This window comes from Stegodyphus dumicola, chromosome 7 (assembly GCF_044657685.1).
Source record: "Stegodyphus dumicola isolate Sdum_Otavi_A_Nest chromosome 7, ASM4465768v1".
NCBI lineage: Eukaryota > Metazoa > Arthropoda > Arachnida > Araneae > Eresidae > Stegodyphus > Stegodyphus dumicola.
Window position 1 is genome coordinate 155673234 of NC_140774.1, and position 17518 is coordinate 155690751.

Consider the following 17518-nt stretch of genomic DNA (forward strand, 5'->3'; position numbering starts at 1 on the left):
GTTTTGCAGGCCAGAGGTCGCGCAACACATTATTGAGTATTCGGTCATAATGGTTTGGCTCTTCAGTGTATAGCCATGGTAAAATTAGCGCTATTTCAAGACTGAGTTTTTCCCAGAGTTCAAACTGTAAAGGTTTAAGAGTCTTCCTTTTTTTTTTTCAAAAACTTCGTTCAAACAGTATTACTTACTTTTCACGTTTTGATTTCCCTGTTTGTATAATTTAAAAAAGAAATGCTAAAACTAAGATTGGACATTTGAAATCTGAACTGACTGAGTAAAGACTTAGTTTTTATTATTCAACAAGTACTATTTTTATTTGTGAAGAGGAAGCAGAATAGGATCTAATCCTTCCGTTTGCTAAAGTGGAAAAACTTTGATAATGCAAGCAGCTGTTTAGTGGCCTTTTAAACAGGTGAGATATGATTATTTTAAGATACAATACGCAAGGTCATTCTCACTTTATGGAAATGATTTTCTATTTAAAATATCTTGTCAGCACTTAGAGATAAATATTTGGGCTTTTCTGATAAAATCGCTCTGTAATTGTTCTGTTTTGATTGTAAAAAATAATTTATTTTGGAACTGATTCGTTTGTTACGTAAATGCACTTTTAAGAGAAAATCTTCGTATCAGTCCATTGTAAATTGGTGTCATAAATAGAGCTTATAGCCTTTCAAAGGAAGGTATTTTAATATACTTAATTTGAAAGAGATAATGGTCCCAAAATGCACACCAAGAGTGTTCAAACGTTGGTAAATATCAAGAAAGGGAAATCTCAGATCTTAAAATTAAATCCACCGACTGGAAGATACATTGCAGCGGAAATGGAAATGTCATTTGTAAGTGCAGTTAAATCATTCATGTCATCTATAAATGTCATTTGTTAATGTAGTAAAATCATGTATAAAAATTTGAAGTTAAAAATATGTCTAAACCTAGATTTCATCTGCTTTTGCCAAAGCATATTGAGAAAGGAATAGAAATTGCAGAAAATTATATGAAAAACACCTAGATATTGTTAGAACTAAAATCTGCGGTTGTATTCGATGATGAAAGTTAACAGTCTGTGCCCCTCTAAAAAGGTCAATTTTCTGCTTACGAAATGGCTTTTTTAATGCTTAGAAAAGCTTCGAAGCGAATTTATAACGGTTTCAAGATTTTATTACAAAGGTAAATTAAATCTAAAAAAAGTCTTAATTAATTCTGAAATGAATTGACTGCGTTCTCAGCAAAATATTTGAGTAACAATTTTTGAAGAAGAAATTCCACAATTGTATGGAAACTACAATAAAGTTGAATTTCATTTGTAGAGGTCTCTAGTCACATGTCTTAGTCAACTGCCATATATTATGCAAAGAAAGAACCAGAAACAGGAATAAAATGTATCTCATTTAATAATATACCTGTAAAATCACCTGATGATTCTCCTATGGACTTTTGCAGTTTTCGTTTGTTTAAACGAGCCATAGGAAAACGGTATCCAAGAATTGTGAACGGACTTTGGGAATGACGATCCAAGCTGAGTGGGCTAAAAGTGACGTGACGTTGCTAAAAGAAGTTTGACTTTTATTAGAAAATTCAAGCTAAAGCCAAGAATTGATGCTATTAGATAAAATAAAATCGACACAAGAAATACTGCCTGTATGCCTAAAATTAATTACCAATATCGTTTTGCACAAAATACACCTTTTCCCTACTTCTGTAATTACGAGTGTTAAGGAGTGTGTCTGCAACATACATTTACCATATTTTTCGGACGCGGATTTATGGACTTATGCAGATTACAATTCCAAGGAACTTCACATTCTGAGGACCCCCGAATGAATAGCTGATTTCTAATATACAATAAACGTACCACCTGTCTTAAGATGGAAATCTCGCTGGAAGTTCAAATGTGATTGGTCTTCCTCTTCATAATTCTGCCATTGATTAGATGTCAATTCAGAAAACGAACAGTTTTGCCACCGGAAGAGTTCTGTAAAAATATTTTTATTTATAAGAAAGAACAAAACCTTAAGAATAATACATTTTGTATATCAGAAACACCCAAAAAAGAGCCTTTTCATGTAACTGATTTTAACACTAATCTCTAGATAACGACAAATAAGATGAAAATTCATCAGTTGCAAAAGAAAGGAAAATACTTTGAGGGGTTGTAAAAATTTTGAAGCGAATTTTTTTGGGATTAAATGAATTAGTATAACTTTTAGTCTATAACAGCAGCAAAGGTATACATTTTTAGAAGAAAAACTGAAAGGAATATCAAATATATGGACGAGGAGAAAAAAGATTTTGAAGATTAAAACAATCATGTCGAATAGTTGGAATAGTAAAGTTAATTAATTATTAGTAAAATAAAGCCTTAGGTGTAGTTATTCTGAAACAATGGAAACGATATTTGATATAAAGATTGCCTGTTCCCTCCAAAGAAAAACATTCATTGTAGAAAAAAAACTTTCCTATTTTGCGTACCTTCTTGTTAATAAAACTATTTAGAAGAAGAATTTGAGAGAACAAGCATTAGGGTTTACTACTCCACTTTCCAGCCGTAAATTATTTGCGAATAAATTCATTAAATTCATGAATAAATTCTGGAATAAAAGCTAAACAACATTTTGAGTTAAATGTAAACCGAGAGATACTGCATAAATTATAAAAATTTTAATGTGCCTCTCTTAAACAAACAATGTGATAATCATTTCATGTTTCTGTATATAATGGCTGCTTTCTGAATGAAGAGCGGCACCGATGCTTTCATACTCATAAATACTACCTCTGACGAAGGAATTTATATCTGACTTCTGAGTAACGACATGCTTTTTATTCAGAGAACTATATAAGCATTGAGCGTCATTTTTTACTCTTGAATTATCTAACTTTCGCAATCTTGTAAGTGAGTTTCTTTCACATTTTAATTTTGCAATTACATAGCCATAAATCGAGTCACAATCTAGCTGTTACTTCTCCAAAAAGCAGAAATATTAGCTGCTTGCATAAAGTTTCTATTTTTAGTAAAATGATGGGATTAAAGTCATGTTTAACTTTTCACCAACGGCTGAAAGCATATACTCGGCGCACGCGAATATTTTTTCGAGGAAGGCTGCTGCATATACGCTTTCCATGCAGAACGTTTGAGTAAAAATATTAAATCGGCATTCCCTCTATTTGACGTAACATATTTCTTTATTTTCGGAATATGGATTATTTTATTTCAACTTATTTACTTTAAAATTTATTTTACCTTTCCCCCCCCTACTTTTCTTTTCAATGAGAGCTAAGAACATGTTTCTGAAAAAAGAGAGGCTCAATTCTTCCTTCCAGAGCGGTGAGATGTAAATTTCCTTACAGGTATAGGTATTATTTTTTCCTAGGTTATTTTGTCAACTTTAAGTGAGATTTTGTTTTGATATTTGTTTTGATTATGTGGGTTAAAATATCTACGCTGCATTTTACATTCAGGTATTTTCTTTTCAATGTATAGTGAACATGTGATAGCTAGTGAAGACACATGTTGTTAGTCTATGAACGGAACGTTGAAATCGGCTTCGCAGTTTATAAATGGCATCAACAGATGAGACACATGTGCCCACGTTAAGCTGATTCCCCGATGCTTCTGAGCACGGGAAAAATATTCACTTTATTTTGAGAAAATGGGTTTGCCAACACGTTTACGCCAATTCACATGACAGGGACACGTCTCATTGCAAACATAGGATAAGTGTGAAAGGGGTACCGATTCAGACTGCATATCAAACTTATTCATTTCATTCAGATCATTTAGTAGGCTTGTACAGACATTAGGTATTTTTTGAAATCAAGAGCGGTGAAAAATGAGCAATGCCTTCGCCGGGAATCGAACCACGGACCTCTGGGCCCAGCGTGCTGACCACTACACTACGAAGCCATGCTAAGAAGATGGAAGCAATACCTTATATACTCCCCCTTTTATAAGGCGACTGGGGTTTACGGGACCGACTCGCCAAATCCTGGGTGTGAAAATTCATCACCCGCCACCTTTCTAGTTCAGGTGCCACTGTAGATACATTAGGTATTTTTTGGAAGCAAGAGAAGGGAAAAATGAGCAACGCCTTAGCCGGGAATCAAACCACGGACCTCTAGAATACGCGCCCAGCGTGCTGACCACTGCACTACGAAGGCATGCTAAGAAGGCTGAAGAAATACCTTATAAGCTAAAGAAGAAAATCATCTCTGTATAAATATAGTAAAAATTTCCAGAAGCCGGTTGCCAGTTTTATTAGTTCAATGCTGAACTCTCGACTATGTTTTTTCCTAGAATAAAGTTGATATTATCGATAGGGATCCTGATGTTATGGAAGAAATGCTGCGATTCATATATACAGGGAGATGTGTTAAATTGGAAAGTATGCCTAATAATTTGTTAGCTGTTGCTGATAAGGTGAGTGAATATATTTATGGTGTGATGATTGGAATATGCATATGCTATGCTGGAATTGATTTTGAACTAAAAAAAGTTTTGTAATACTGTGGAGATATCAAACTTATTCACGCAAGATTGTTAAGGAATAATCGGAAAACACAATTAATTTGCAAAAGATTCCATAGAGCTGAGACCCCCGTAAAAAGATATTTTTCCCAAAAGTTTTACATAAATTACTATCTGTTGTATATAAAATAGGGCTTAATAGTAATAATAATAAAATGAATTCCGATTTTCGACTTTCTTTCTGGGAAATACCTGTTACATTTTTCTTTCCTGAACACCGTACTGACATTCTTTTAGGTAACACAGCAAACCCTACTAAAGTGTATGCTATCATTATACTTAATTTACTCATACATTTAGCCAGCAGCTTGTGCACACCTTCCTTACCCCGTAATGGTTATTTTTAAAATTTTTCTCTACAATTTTTCTATAATTTTCTCTATAATTTCTGTTCATGCCATTTTACTAATTTCCTTCGAGTTACTGCATCACGAATGCTCTAGACTGATAGATTCCTAAGCCATTTTCAGATTTCGTGATTTTCTTCCTCTACACTTAATTTTGACTGACTTTTGGTTTCAAACCTTTAAGCACCAGAGAGAATTTGAACGGATACCAAGGTTGTTAATTTATTATTCGTAAAATCTTACTAATTTAAAATTGAGCTGCTCTTGGGGAATAATTTTACAGCTACAAGATTTGATAAGCTAAAATTAGGCCAAAAAGAAAAAAAAACCTTAGATTAGCGCAGATAATGAATAAAATCATCGATTTCTAACACAATTTGACATTAAGTTCCTCTTCTTTAGGAGAAAAAAATTATTTCTGCTCATAAAAGAGTTTTTGCTTCTCTAAGTAAGTGATTAATATATATTTTGTGGGTTGCACATACTAGGAAAAATATTTTTAAGCAATTTAATATTACCAATAAGTTCAAAAGGATTGGCTTTTGTTATTTACAGTGAAATACACAAGAGAGTGGCAAAAGAGCAGAGATGCCTTTATAGGGAAATTTCAAATGAAAAGTCATTCGAATTTATATCCTGCATAGAGAAAATTCCCAAACGTCTGATGCAACGAACCCATTTACTGGAATTTGAACTATGGCTGAACTATTAGTGTTTAAATGTCTTATTCATTAGGCCATTGGTAGGATAAAGTTCATAAGGAAGCTTAAACTACATTTAGAATACTTTAGTAAATTCATCGATACCTGAAATAAAATTCTATATATGTAAGATAACTCATCTGTCAGTCTGTCCTTATCCTTATATTAGTGTTACCGTTGTGATATTAATTAATAATATAAACTAATATTCAGATATAATTTGTACATTCATGACTATACCTAATCTTTTCCTATTTTTTCACAATATTATGCACTGCAATCCATTTCTGAGTTTTATAAAACTGTCACTAATCCTAATAGGCTAAAATCGCAATATATTCAATAAAATTGCATGTGACAGAAATAACATTATACAAAGGTACGTTGCTAAATGAGCAATTGTATCTGCAGATCAATAACAAAGTGATTTCAATGAAAAGAGTACATTATAATCATATGTAATTGCCCATTAGACGTCAGAGTTTAAAACGGTTTACTTTGGAAAACGTTTCTATTCATGACTGTCTTCAATGAAGTAAATATTAATAGCTTACCCTCGGATTCGAAATACTGTGGGTCATTCAATGGAAACTGCTGCGCTGCAGGATTCCCTACGACAGGGTGGAAGCATCCTTGCGTAAGTTCGCAATCAAGCAGTTTTTTGAAGTCCATTTCCCAATCACTTCGGTTTTGATCTGGTGATGCTGTGTATACTAATTCACCATAAATAATTTTGTTCTCTAGAAGAAGAAGCAAAAAATTATAATCATCACCTGGTTGCTAACAAATATCAGAAATATGAATAATTATTAATTATATAAATCTAAATATTATTTAACTATATGTCTTTAGTTCTTTTGGAATGAATTTATAAGAGTTGGACGTAAATTGAACTTTATTTCCCCCAAATAGAATATTAGGTAAAGGAGAATTTATATCCCAGAAGCATGAAAGGTGTACCAAAGCAAAGAAAATTTCCAAAACTTTTAAACGTTTTTAATTTTATTTGATGTTTTATCTACGAAGGAAAGTTTCAGGTTACTGAAACGAGAAAAATTTGCTTAACATCCAAAGAGACATTTAAATTTGTTTGCAAAACTGAAAAGAACATATTTGTATGACATTTAAACAGTATAAGACAGAGGTGTCCAAACTATTATTTTTCCCGGCCACATTGGAAGAAGATGAGGTATTTGGGGACATAAATTATTTTTTATGCCAGTGGCAGCTCTTGACCTCCAAAATAAATGCATCACACAACTGCGTATGTTTCATTGAAAATTTTCCGGTTTGCTCAAATCTGACTGCTGAAAGAAATTTTTGAATTTTATCCCTAGGAGTAAAATGCGCTGGTTTAACCGCGTTAATTCAAATTTGTTCAGTCATATAAGAGAGCATATATATAAAAAGTGAATCATACTATAATCGCTTAAATTCACTTGATTCATATGGCAAGCCGCTACTGCTGATGAAAAAAAAAGGTAAAAACATATTAAATAATATAAACTTCATTAACTGATGATTTTCTAATGCAGTGATAGCAAACCCAAATTAATTTAACATTATATACACAATAATTCATTATAAATTTTACTTATAATTATAATTGTAATAAGAAATAATAAAATTAATATGATATTTAGCCTTTAAGAAACTAATGCAAAAACGTGTGGTTCCATTGAATGAATGCAAATTTCAGGATGTTCTCAAGGTGTCCATTAGCTATTCTGATTCTAATTTTATTCTTTCTGTGATAGTTTAATTTTTGTCTTAGAGTACTAGTCTAATTTTACTCTTAGTGTATTTACCTAATTTTACACTTAGTTTCATCTAATGAGGACATGAATAAGGTATGACTGCACAACAAGGCATATTTATTTCTGGGTTAAGTATGATTTAGAAAAGCCTAACAAAGAGACGTTTGATCAAATTTTTCCCTGAAGTTTTTAAGTTGAATATTAGATTGCAGTTATGTGAATTCTGTTTGAAAATTTGCTGGTAGCATATCTATAACGGTATAAATAGAATGGAAAAATTACAAATATTTCGATTATTTTTCCGAAAGTCTTAAAATTTATTTTCAAATTCTTGCATCAAATCGAAAAATAAGTCTGCTTATTTATCACCTAAGTGTTTAGTTAACATGGCGTAATTTTCCAAAAGATATAACAAAATGTAGAAAATAATTCCTCACACAGCTCGAAGTAGGATCCAAGAACACCGCACTACTTTAAAAGCATCTTGAAGCCCTTGAATATGTAACATCGTTGATATCTATTATAACTTGAAGATGAGAAACAGAGGAAGCACTAATTTTGATGTCGTCATCTTGGCGATACGTAGGAACACAAACAATACATCAGAATAAAGATAATCACTTTGCGTACTTCCTCAGGGGAAGAAGTTCTTGATATTTTATTTTGCGTCGTACTCGCTTTTTCGGCAACGTCATTGGCACTTCAATTGGGCCGCGGGTTCGACTAGAGCAGACGACTCTAGTAACCTGGGGTAAAGAGGTATTAAAGTTAACATGTTTCTCTAAGAAATACTGACTTGGCACTACTCGCCCTGCTCCACTTTCTAATATCCACGGTATTAGGCGGAAAGCTGCAGACAGGCAGAAGAAAATTGCCCACATTCGTGACTTTAGTCAACTCACTCCCTGTCGCTTGTCCCACACTTACGAACGATAGTTTGAAATTTGAACACCTCCCAACCAATCGAACTGGGCCCATGGGGTCACCATTCCCGGTTCCCAGTCTCATGGAAGGGTGTGGCACAATATTCGTCTGATAGTTTGACTGGTCGTCAGAAATGCTACCTGCTAGTGCCACACGGGGTGCCGACTGCCCGATGGTATTGGGACTTACACTCAGGACTTATTCCTCTTCATCCTGTGTGGCACCCAGACGAATCCAGGGGCAGTTTCCTACTACCTCCACAGGTCACGGGGAACCGCCAAGCTCACTGATTATATACCCCCGTGACCGACACTATATACATACATATACTAGCCAGTAGCTTCGCAGAGTTCTCTGCGTCGACACTCGGGGGGGGGGAATAGTAACCCGGGTGGCGCCCGGGTACGCGGTAATGTCCCTCTGCGACGGACAGCCCGAGCGACTGGCAGGTAGCAAATCAGTCAACGACCGGTGTCACGAAAGCGATGCGTCCTGCTCTCCAAGGTGCAAGGGCGGAAGTTGAACCTTTGTGCCTGGTTCCAAGGGGTGAAGGCACTCACGATGCGGATAAGTCTCGCGGTGTGAGAAATGTCCCATATCTAGTTACCATACTATAAGAGTCTCTTGGAGGCAAATTAAATTTTGTAACTGAAATTTACAACGTGAAACGTGAAAAAAGTGCTTTAGTTGATAAACTCCTACATTCTGATAATACTTAAATAACAAATTGATTTTTGAGCTGTAAATGCCTGAAGGTTTTCTGCATTGCTAATTGTTCTCCAATCTTTGAATCAAAAACTTTGAATCTTTGAGTCGAAAACTTCTGAACACTTTAATACAAATGAGAATAATCTCGCTTAACAGTAGTGATTTTTCATCACATAAAGTTTTCTTTTATGTAATGATACAGCGTCTGGTTTGCATTTCAGTCGTCACTTTTTGACATGTGTCGCATAATTTAAATGATTAGGAAAAGAATTAAAATGCTAAAGACAGGAAAATAATGAATGAAAGACTGCTCAAATGACGAAGGGAAAAAACAGACAAATGAGAGAAGGTTTAAATGAAAAAAGCAGATGAATGAAAGGGGTTTAAATGACAATAAATAAATAAATAAACGAAAAAGTGTTTAAATGTCAGAAGGAAGACAGAAAACTGATGAACGAAGGTGTGCTTAAATGAAGAAGAAAGAAAACTGATGAATGAAAGAGTGTTTAAATGAAAAAAAAAAAAAAAAAAAAAAAAAAAAAAGGTAAATGAAAGAGTATGTTGGCGTATTTTACGCCAACGAATCTCGCCAAATTATCGTCTCCTACGATTGAGGCAACAGACTTGAAGAAGAAATCTAACCGGTCTGACGTGAGCAATTACTTGTAACCGAAGCTCACAATTAAATTGTATTTTGCTTCACTGTAAATATTTGTATATGATGTTTTTCTAAATAAAATAATTAAAAACGAAGCAGTGAAGCTGGTCCGTCGATAAAAAATAACCTTTAAGAAAAATAAGTTTAGTCATCTGGCTCCGTCGACCCTGGAGCCTACTTCAGCGGTATGGATATATTAATGAAAAGCAAAGCATCCCTAAAGGGGAAAATAACTAGATTCGAAACTTTTGTGCAAACTGCAAATAATGATGTGGACTTAGTTGAACTTAAAGTTAAACTAAAAAACATTCAAGTTCTTCAAAAGAAAGTTGATGAACTACGAAGTGCGTGCTACGCACAAAGTGAAATGAAAGATGATGATCTGACCAAAATTGATGACGACTTAAACCAATGTGATGATCGTCTGGAAAAATTGGAGGTAAGAATTGAAATTCTCATTAATTCTTACAATAAGTTAAATTCTGCAAAAGCAGTAAATGTTACTGAAAGTAATGTAGATGAAAATTTTCAAATCAAAACTAAAATCCCAGCGTTAGTTTTGCCTGAATTTTCAGGAAAATATGAAGAATTTAGTTCATTTAAAACTCAATTTGATGATTTAATTAAAAATAATGTTCAGCTGAGTCATTCACAGAAATTATATTATCTAAGATCTTGTCTTACTAATGATGCTAAGCATTTAGGTAGTAACTTTGATAATTTTGAATCTCGCTATGATAATGAACGTCTGATTGTTGACATTCATGTGCAGAATATTTTAAATTTTGAAAAGATTCAATCCGAAAATGCGAAAGATATCAGAAGTATGATTGATTGTATACAAAAGAATTTACGCGCTTTGAAAGTATTAAAATATGAACAGAACAAGTTATGTGATGTTTTTCTAATAAATATTCTTCTTCAAAAACTAGATAAAGAATCTAGAAAAAATTTTGAATTATCTCACAAATCGAAAGTAGTTCCAACATTTGACGAGTGTATTAGATTTTTGGAACAGCGTGAATCAGTTTTGTTATCTATAAATAGAAATATTACACCCGGAAGTAGGGTTAATATAAATAAGAATTCCACTCCTTCCCATAAATCGAAGGTTCTTTTGACAAATGAAAATAAAAGTAAAAACTGTGTTGTGTGTAGGAGCCTTCATCCTATTTTCCTTTGCGATACATTCTTAAAGTTAAGTGTTCATGAAAGATTAAAATTAATTCGTTCACATAAACTCTGCGAATTATGTCTAAGGCAAAATCATAAGAAAAGTCAGTGTCTCTCGAAATTTAAATGCGCTTGCGGGGAAAAACACAATAAATTAATATGCATGGATAATGAAGGTCATTCGAAGACTCCTTGTCGCTCGGTGACGCCACTTAGACAAAACAAAAGTGAGCTCGATGCCGCCGCTGGAAAAGGTGACTCAGAATTGAAAGCGTTGAGTGTTTTAAGTAACAAGAATAAACAAAAAAGAAAAAGTGTACTTTTTTCTACTGCAGAGATTTATGTCCGTGACGCCAATAATCGAAGAATAAAAATCCGTGCGATTTTAGACAGCGCATCTAATACCGTATTTACGCGAATCTAATGCGCATCGTTTTTGGCCAAATGTAGTACTCAAAATTGGGGTGCGCATTAGATTCGATGGCGCATTAGATTCGAGTGCAAAGTTCGCCGATGACGTCAGCAGTTCGCCGATGACGTCAACCAAATTTAAATCGTAACAATGGATTACTGTATTTCTCGACTACATTTACCGTTACATTTATGGTTGACACATTATTGCATAGAGGATACAAACTGTAGAGTACGTAGTCACGAAATGGAGGGCAAGCAGAGAAGAATGTCATATGACGCTACTTTCAAACGTAAAGTAATTCTTTATCCTGAAAGAAATGGCAATAGAAAGGCTGGGAGAGAGTTAAACGTAGCTGAGAGCAATGTTCGCTTGTGGCGGCAACAGAAATTGGCACTGTTTGCAACTAAAACTAGTAGAAAGAAATTCACTGGCCCTCGCAAAGGAAGACACCCTAAAATTGAAGAAAACGTTTTGGAATTTGTACGTGAAAGGAGGAAGAATGGACGACCTGTGACTAGTGACACTATAAGAAATAAAGCAAAAGAGGAGGCTGAAGTTCTTGGAATACCGAAACCAGAGTTTAAAGCTAGCCGTGGATGGGTGGATCGGTTGATGAAGCGGATGGGCTTATCTCTAAGACGCCGTACAACAATATGCCAAAAGCTTCCTGCAGATTTTGAGGGAAAACTACTAACATTTTAGCGGTATGTCATCACACTTCGGAAGGAAAAGAATTTTTCAATGGGGCAAATTGGCAATGCTGACGAGACGCCAATTTGGTTTGATATGCCTCCTAACTACACCATTACGTAGAAGGGGACTAAGGAAGTTATCATCAAAATAGTGAATAAAGACGTTTACTATTAATCACTGATTGTAGAAACTGTTAGCTAGATAGAAATGTTACGATTTATTTCATGTTCATACTTTACGATATGTACCGTATATATGGTAGTGGTAATTAACAATGATTGTTTCACATAACAATAGCCCACTAATAGGTTAATTCTATGTTTTGCTACTTTATGTATAAATCCATTGTTGTATAAAATATGGTATCTAAATTTAAATAAAATTATCATACCATTGATTGATAGCTTATATACAAATCCATTGTTGTATAAAATAAGATTCAATAAATTCCTCATACCATTGATGCGCATTACATTCGCCGACAAAAAATTGTTTTATTATTTAAAGTTTTAAAATGGGGATGCGCATTAGATTCGATGGCGCATTAGATCCGCATAAATACGGTATATGTATTCTTACAGATAAAATAAGTCTATGCTTAGGAATAAAAAGGGAGAAAATTAAAATGCCTGTTACAAGTCTTAATGGATCAATTCAAAATATTAAATGGAAGGTGAATACATTTATTTCAAATGAAGAATGTACCTTTAATGAACTAGTTGAATTCTTGATTGTAAATAAGATAACAGGACTAACTCCGTGTACTACGTTAGATATTTCGAAGGTAGAAATTCCAGAATTTTTAAATTTAGCTGATAAATCATTTTATGAAGCTTCAGAGGTACATGCCCTTATAAGTGCTGATTTATTTTTTAAGGTTTTGAAAAATAATACGTATAAAATAAATGATGATTTATTATTTAAAGAGTCTGAATTCGGATGGATCGCATGCGGGAAGCTTAACGAAATGCAACCTTCTTATCAGGGACATTGTTTTCTTGTGCAAAATGACTCTCTTCAAAATACTTTAAAACTTTTCTTTGATTTAGAGGGACTTGGTATTCGTGATGATCCAGTTTTGCATGAAAAGGATCAGGCAATGGAAATTTTTAATGACACCGTTGAATTTAAAAATGGACGTTATGTAGTACAATTACCTTTTAGGAAACATTATGAAGAATTATCTGATAATTATTCCTTGGCGTGGCAGCATTTTCAGAATTTGTGGAGAAGCTTTAGTCATAATCCTGAGTTACATCAACAATACCGTGAAATTATTTGTGATTATTTAAAAGAAGGCATAATCAGCATCGTAAATCCTGATACAAAAGAAAATGCTTTAAATAGGCCTATATATTATTTGCCTCATCAGGCTGTGCAGAAAGAAAGTAGTTTAACGTCGAAAACTAGGATCGTCTTTGATGCGGGTAGTCATCAAAATAATGAACTTTCTTTAAATGACTGCTTGTGGCCAGGGGTTAACTTAAATCCAAATCTTTTGGATTTACTAATTAATTTCAGATTGAACAAAATTGAATTTTGTTCAGATGTTAAACAAGCTTTTCTGCAGATATGCCTCTCTGATGAACATAAGGATGCAGTTCGTTTTCTTTGGAGTAGTGATGATCCAAGTGTTGATAAAAGGCCCAATTTACAGATTTACCGTTTCAATCGAGTAAATTTCGGGGTCAGTTCGAGCCCATTCCTGTTAGCAGCTACTATTAGACATCATATTAAAAAATACAAGGAAGATTTTCCCGAAACAGTTGAAATTTTAGACCAGTGTTTTTATGTAGATGATCTCATTTCTGGAAGTGAGGATTTTGAAGAAGCACTTGAAGTATCTAAAAATGCTAAGAAAATTATGGAAGAGGCTGGAATGGTCCTCAGGAAGTGGATTAGCAATAATGCTGAATTAATGGAGCAATGGAAGAATGAAGAATTCGATACCTATCCTGCAGACGCTACTCTCAGCTTGGGCGCACACCAAACTAAAATCTTGGGAATTTCTTGGAAGACGCACGAAGATTATTTAACTATGGATACTAAAAATCTTTTGGAATTTCTTTCTATGGACAAAAATACGAAACGCTTCTTACTTCAAGCAATAGGGAAGATATTTGATCCTTTAGGATTAATTTCGCCTTTCACCATTCGAGTTAAATGCCTCATCCAAGATCTCTGGAATGAAAAAATTCAGTGGAATGAACCTTTACCAAAGGAAATTGAAAAGGAATGGAAGAAGTGGTGTGCTGAACTTCATCACTTAGAAAATTTGAAAATACCTAGGTTGGTCAATAATTCTGTATCAAAGGAAGATACTGTTGAAAATCACAGTTTTTGCGACGCAAGTAAAAAGGCATATGGCGCTGCCATATATTTGAAGGTGAAGACACTCAGTGGAATATCGGTGAAACTCCTAACTTCAAAAAGTCGTGTGGCTCCATTAAACGGTGTAACCTTACCAAGATTAGAACTATTGGGTGTTCTAGTTGCAGCTCGTCTTAGTTCTAAGGTAAAGAGAATCGTGAATCTGCAAAGATCTTCTGTTGAATACCATTGGACAGATTCCAAGATTGCACTTTTTTGGATAAAGGGTGCAAAAACCCGATGGAAGCAATTTGTGGCAAACCGAGTGAACGAAATCACCAGCTTGACAGATCCCAACTCTTTTCATCACTGTGCAGGTAAAGAAAATCCTGCCGATCTTCTCTCACGTGGAATGAATGCTGATCTCTTGGTGACAGATTCTAGATGGTGGACAGGTCCAGAATTCTTGATGCAGCCTGACAGTTTCAAGAACTTGCAACCATTTATTCCTGAGATTGAAACCATAGAACAAGTTGAAAAAGAAACTTTGCGGCGAGAAAGGAAAATTCCTTTTGAAGATGAGACTTGTAAAGAGACAGCCCTGCTAAATGACAGCTCTCAACATTCTATTGTGGACGACCTCTTAGAACTTTCAAACAATTATTATAAAATTAACCATGTTTTGTCTTATATTTTCAGGTTTATTTTGAATTGCAGGAATAAGGTAAAAAACACAGGACCAGTGTCAGTGGAGGAGGTAAGGGAAGCCGAAGAAGTGTTGATTAAGCATGAACAACGAGTTCTCCTTGAAGAAAAGAAACTGCCAAGTAATATTTCGAATTTATTTCCGTTTTTTGATGACAAAGGAATAGTACGTGTAGGAGGAAGGCTGAAGAATGCTTCAGTGCCATATTCTCAAAGACATCCTCCTATTTTACCTAAGGGTTCAAGATTAAGTAAAATTTATTTTGAAAGTTTACACAGGAAATTATTTCATGTTGGACCACAAGGTCTGCTAAATGCAGTGCGCTTGAAATTTTGGCCTTTAGGTGGCCGTAGTCTCTCACGCAAAACAGTACATCAATGTGTAACGTGCTTTAAATGTAAGCCCACTCTTTCTTCACAAATTATGGGTAATTTGCCTAGTGAAAGAGTTAATGTTTCAGCTCCATTTTCTATTACAGGTATTGATTTATGTGGCCCTTATTTAGTGAAATTTAAAAATCAACGTAAAGGTATTCTGAATAAATTGTATATTTGTATTTTTATATGTTTCGCAACAAAAGCCATCCATCTTGAGACATTAACAGATTTGACTTCCGATGCTTTAATTGCAACACTTAAACGTTTTACAAGTAGACGTGGCAAATGTTTCAAAATTTATACCGACAATGCTACTAACTTTGTTGGAGCGAATTCAAAATTGAAAAAATTTTATAAGCTCATTAGTTTCCCAGACAAAGAATTAGCTAATCATTTTTCGCAAGAAAATATAGATTGGAATTTTATTCCACCCAAATCGCCTCACTTCGGTGGACTTTGGGAAGCTGGGATAAAATCGGTGAAGTACCATCTTAAACGTACGATTGGCAATTTTCATTTCACTTACGAAGAATTCGAAACGATTGTCATTCAGATAGAAGGAATATTAAATTCGCGACCGCTTACTCCTCTTTCTAGTGATTCAGAAAGTTTCGAAGTTCTGACGCCAGGTCATTTCTTGATAGGGCGACCTATAACAGCAATTTCTGAGCCGTTTTTAACGGATTTAAAGGAAAACCGCTTAAGTCGTTGGCAAAAAACTACAAAAACTATACAACTTATTTGGAAAAGATGGAAGTCTGATTACTTGAATACTTTACAATCTAGATCAAAATGGATGGTTGAAAAAAAATGATCTGATGATCGGCCAAATGGTTTTGATTAAAGAAGATTTTCTGCCAATTAACAATTGGCTTTTAGGGCGAATAACATCATTATACCACGGTTCTGATGGAAAAGTCCGTGTTGTAAAAGTTAGTACCAAAACAGGGGACTTTAAAAGGACAATTAATAAAATAGCTGTATTGCCTATTGAAGTTTAGCAAGTTGTGAATTATGTTACTCAGTTGTTAGTAATTATATTGAAAATGATTTTTCTCAATAATTTTGTATTCATGTTTTGTTCACTTATTTTATATTTTTCTATACATATTTTATTGTTTACATGAATAACTGAAACTCTAATACTGGTATTTCATAATTAAATTTATGTTAAGTTCTTGCATGTGAACATAGCAAGGCCGGGCGGGATGTTGGCGCATTTTACGCCAACGAATCTCGCCAAATTATCGCCTCCTACGATTGAGGCAACAGACTTGAAGAAGAAATCTAACCGGTCTGACGTGAGCAATTACTTGTAACCGAAGCTCACAATTAAATTGTATTTTGCTTCACTGTAAATATTTGTATATGATGTTTTTCTAAATAAAATAATTAAAAACGAAGCAGTGAAGCTGGTCCGTCGATAAAAAATAACCTTTAAGAAAAATAAGTTTATTCAGAGTATTTAAGTGACAAAGAAAGAAACTGCACCTTCTCTTCCAAAGCTTAAATTAAAGAAATGAGCACAGTTCTATGTTATTTTCTTAAATGGCTGTCCTATAATTTAAACTAAAACTTACATCGCTTTTACCAACTAAACTACATAGGGAGAATGCGACAACTCCTCACACTTGCATTCTTGCCCAATTAAAGGTCGACTGGGCGGGAGCAAGAAACTCAGTCAACTAAATCCATATGCTGATATATTATTGTCCTCTGTGTTTTGGTTAGGAAGTCGCTGAAGAGAGTATTGAGTATTTCGAATGAGGAAACACTAAAAATCAGTTGTGAACTCGCCGGCATTGGAACGGTGGAACTTCTCTTTCTGGCTAAACATGCCGACCACTTTCACTCCTACAGCGCGTCCGGGGGTATATGTGACAGTTTCTGACAAGAATATGTTAGGGCTTCGGAGGAAACACACGAATGTCTTCATTTTCTATATATAAATACGTAAGAATGCGATCTTTATATGGATACACTGGTAATAAATTCGCGATCAACAATCACTTAATCCTCTTTACATTCAGAAGCAGTGTTGCATACATGCATCCAGTGGAAAATAGGCAGAAGAATGAGAATGAAATTTAATTAGAGGTAGGAATTCTGGTTTCCTACATGCATTTATCGAGCAACTGGCATTGTCAATTTTGATATCTCTCCAAGTAGAATGTTTACACAGTGTTCGCAAGCAATTAATAAATACTTCAAATCCATCACCATT

At 34.4% G+C, this 17518-nt stretch overlaps 1 protein-coding gene across 1 annotated transcript in view; it reads right to left on the reverse strand.

Moving 5' to 3' along the window:
* LOC118186681 (lutropin-choriogonadotropic hormone receptor-like) overlaps positions 1-17518 on the reverse strand; it is a 249337-nt gene that overhangs the window by 121594 nt on the left and 110225 nt on the right. Inside the window, exon 10 of the mRNA XM_035356806.2 lies at positions 6128-6313. Coding sequence (XP_035212697.2) covers positions 6128-6313 — 186 coding nt within the window. The remainder of the gene's footprint in view (positions 1-6127; positions 6314-17518) is intronic.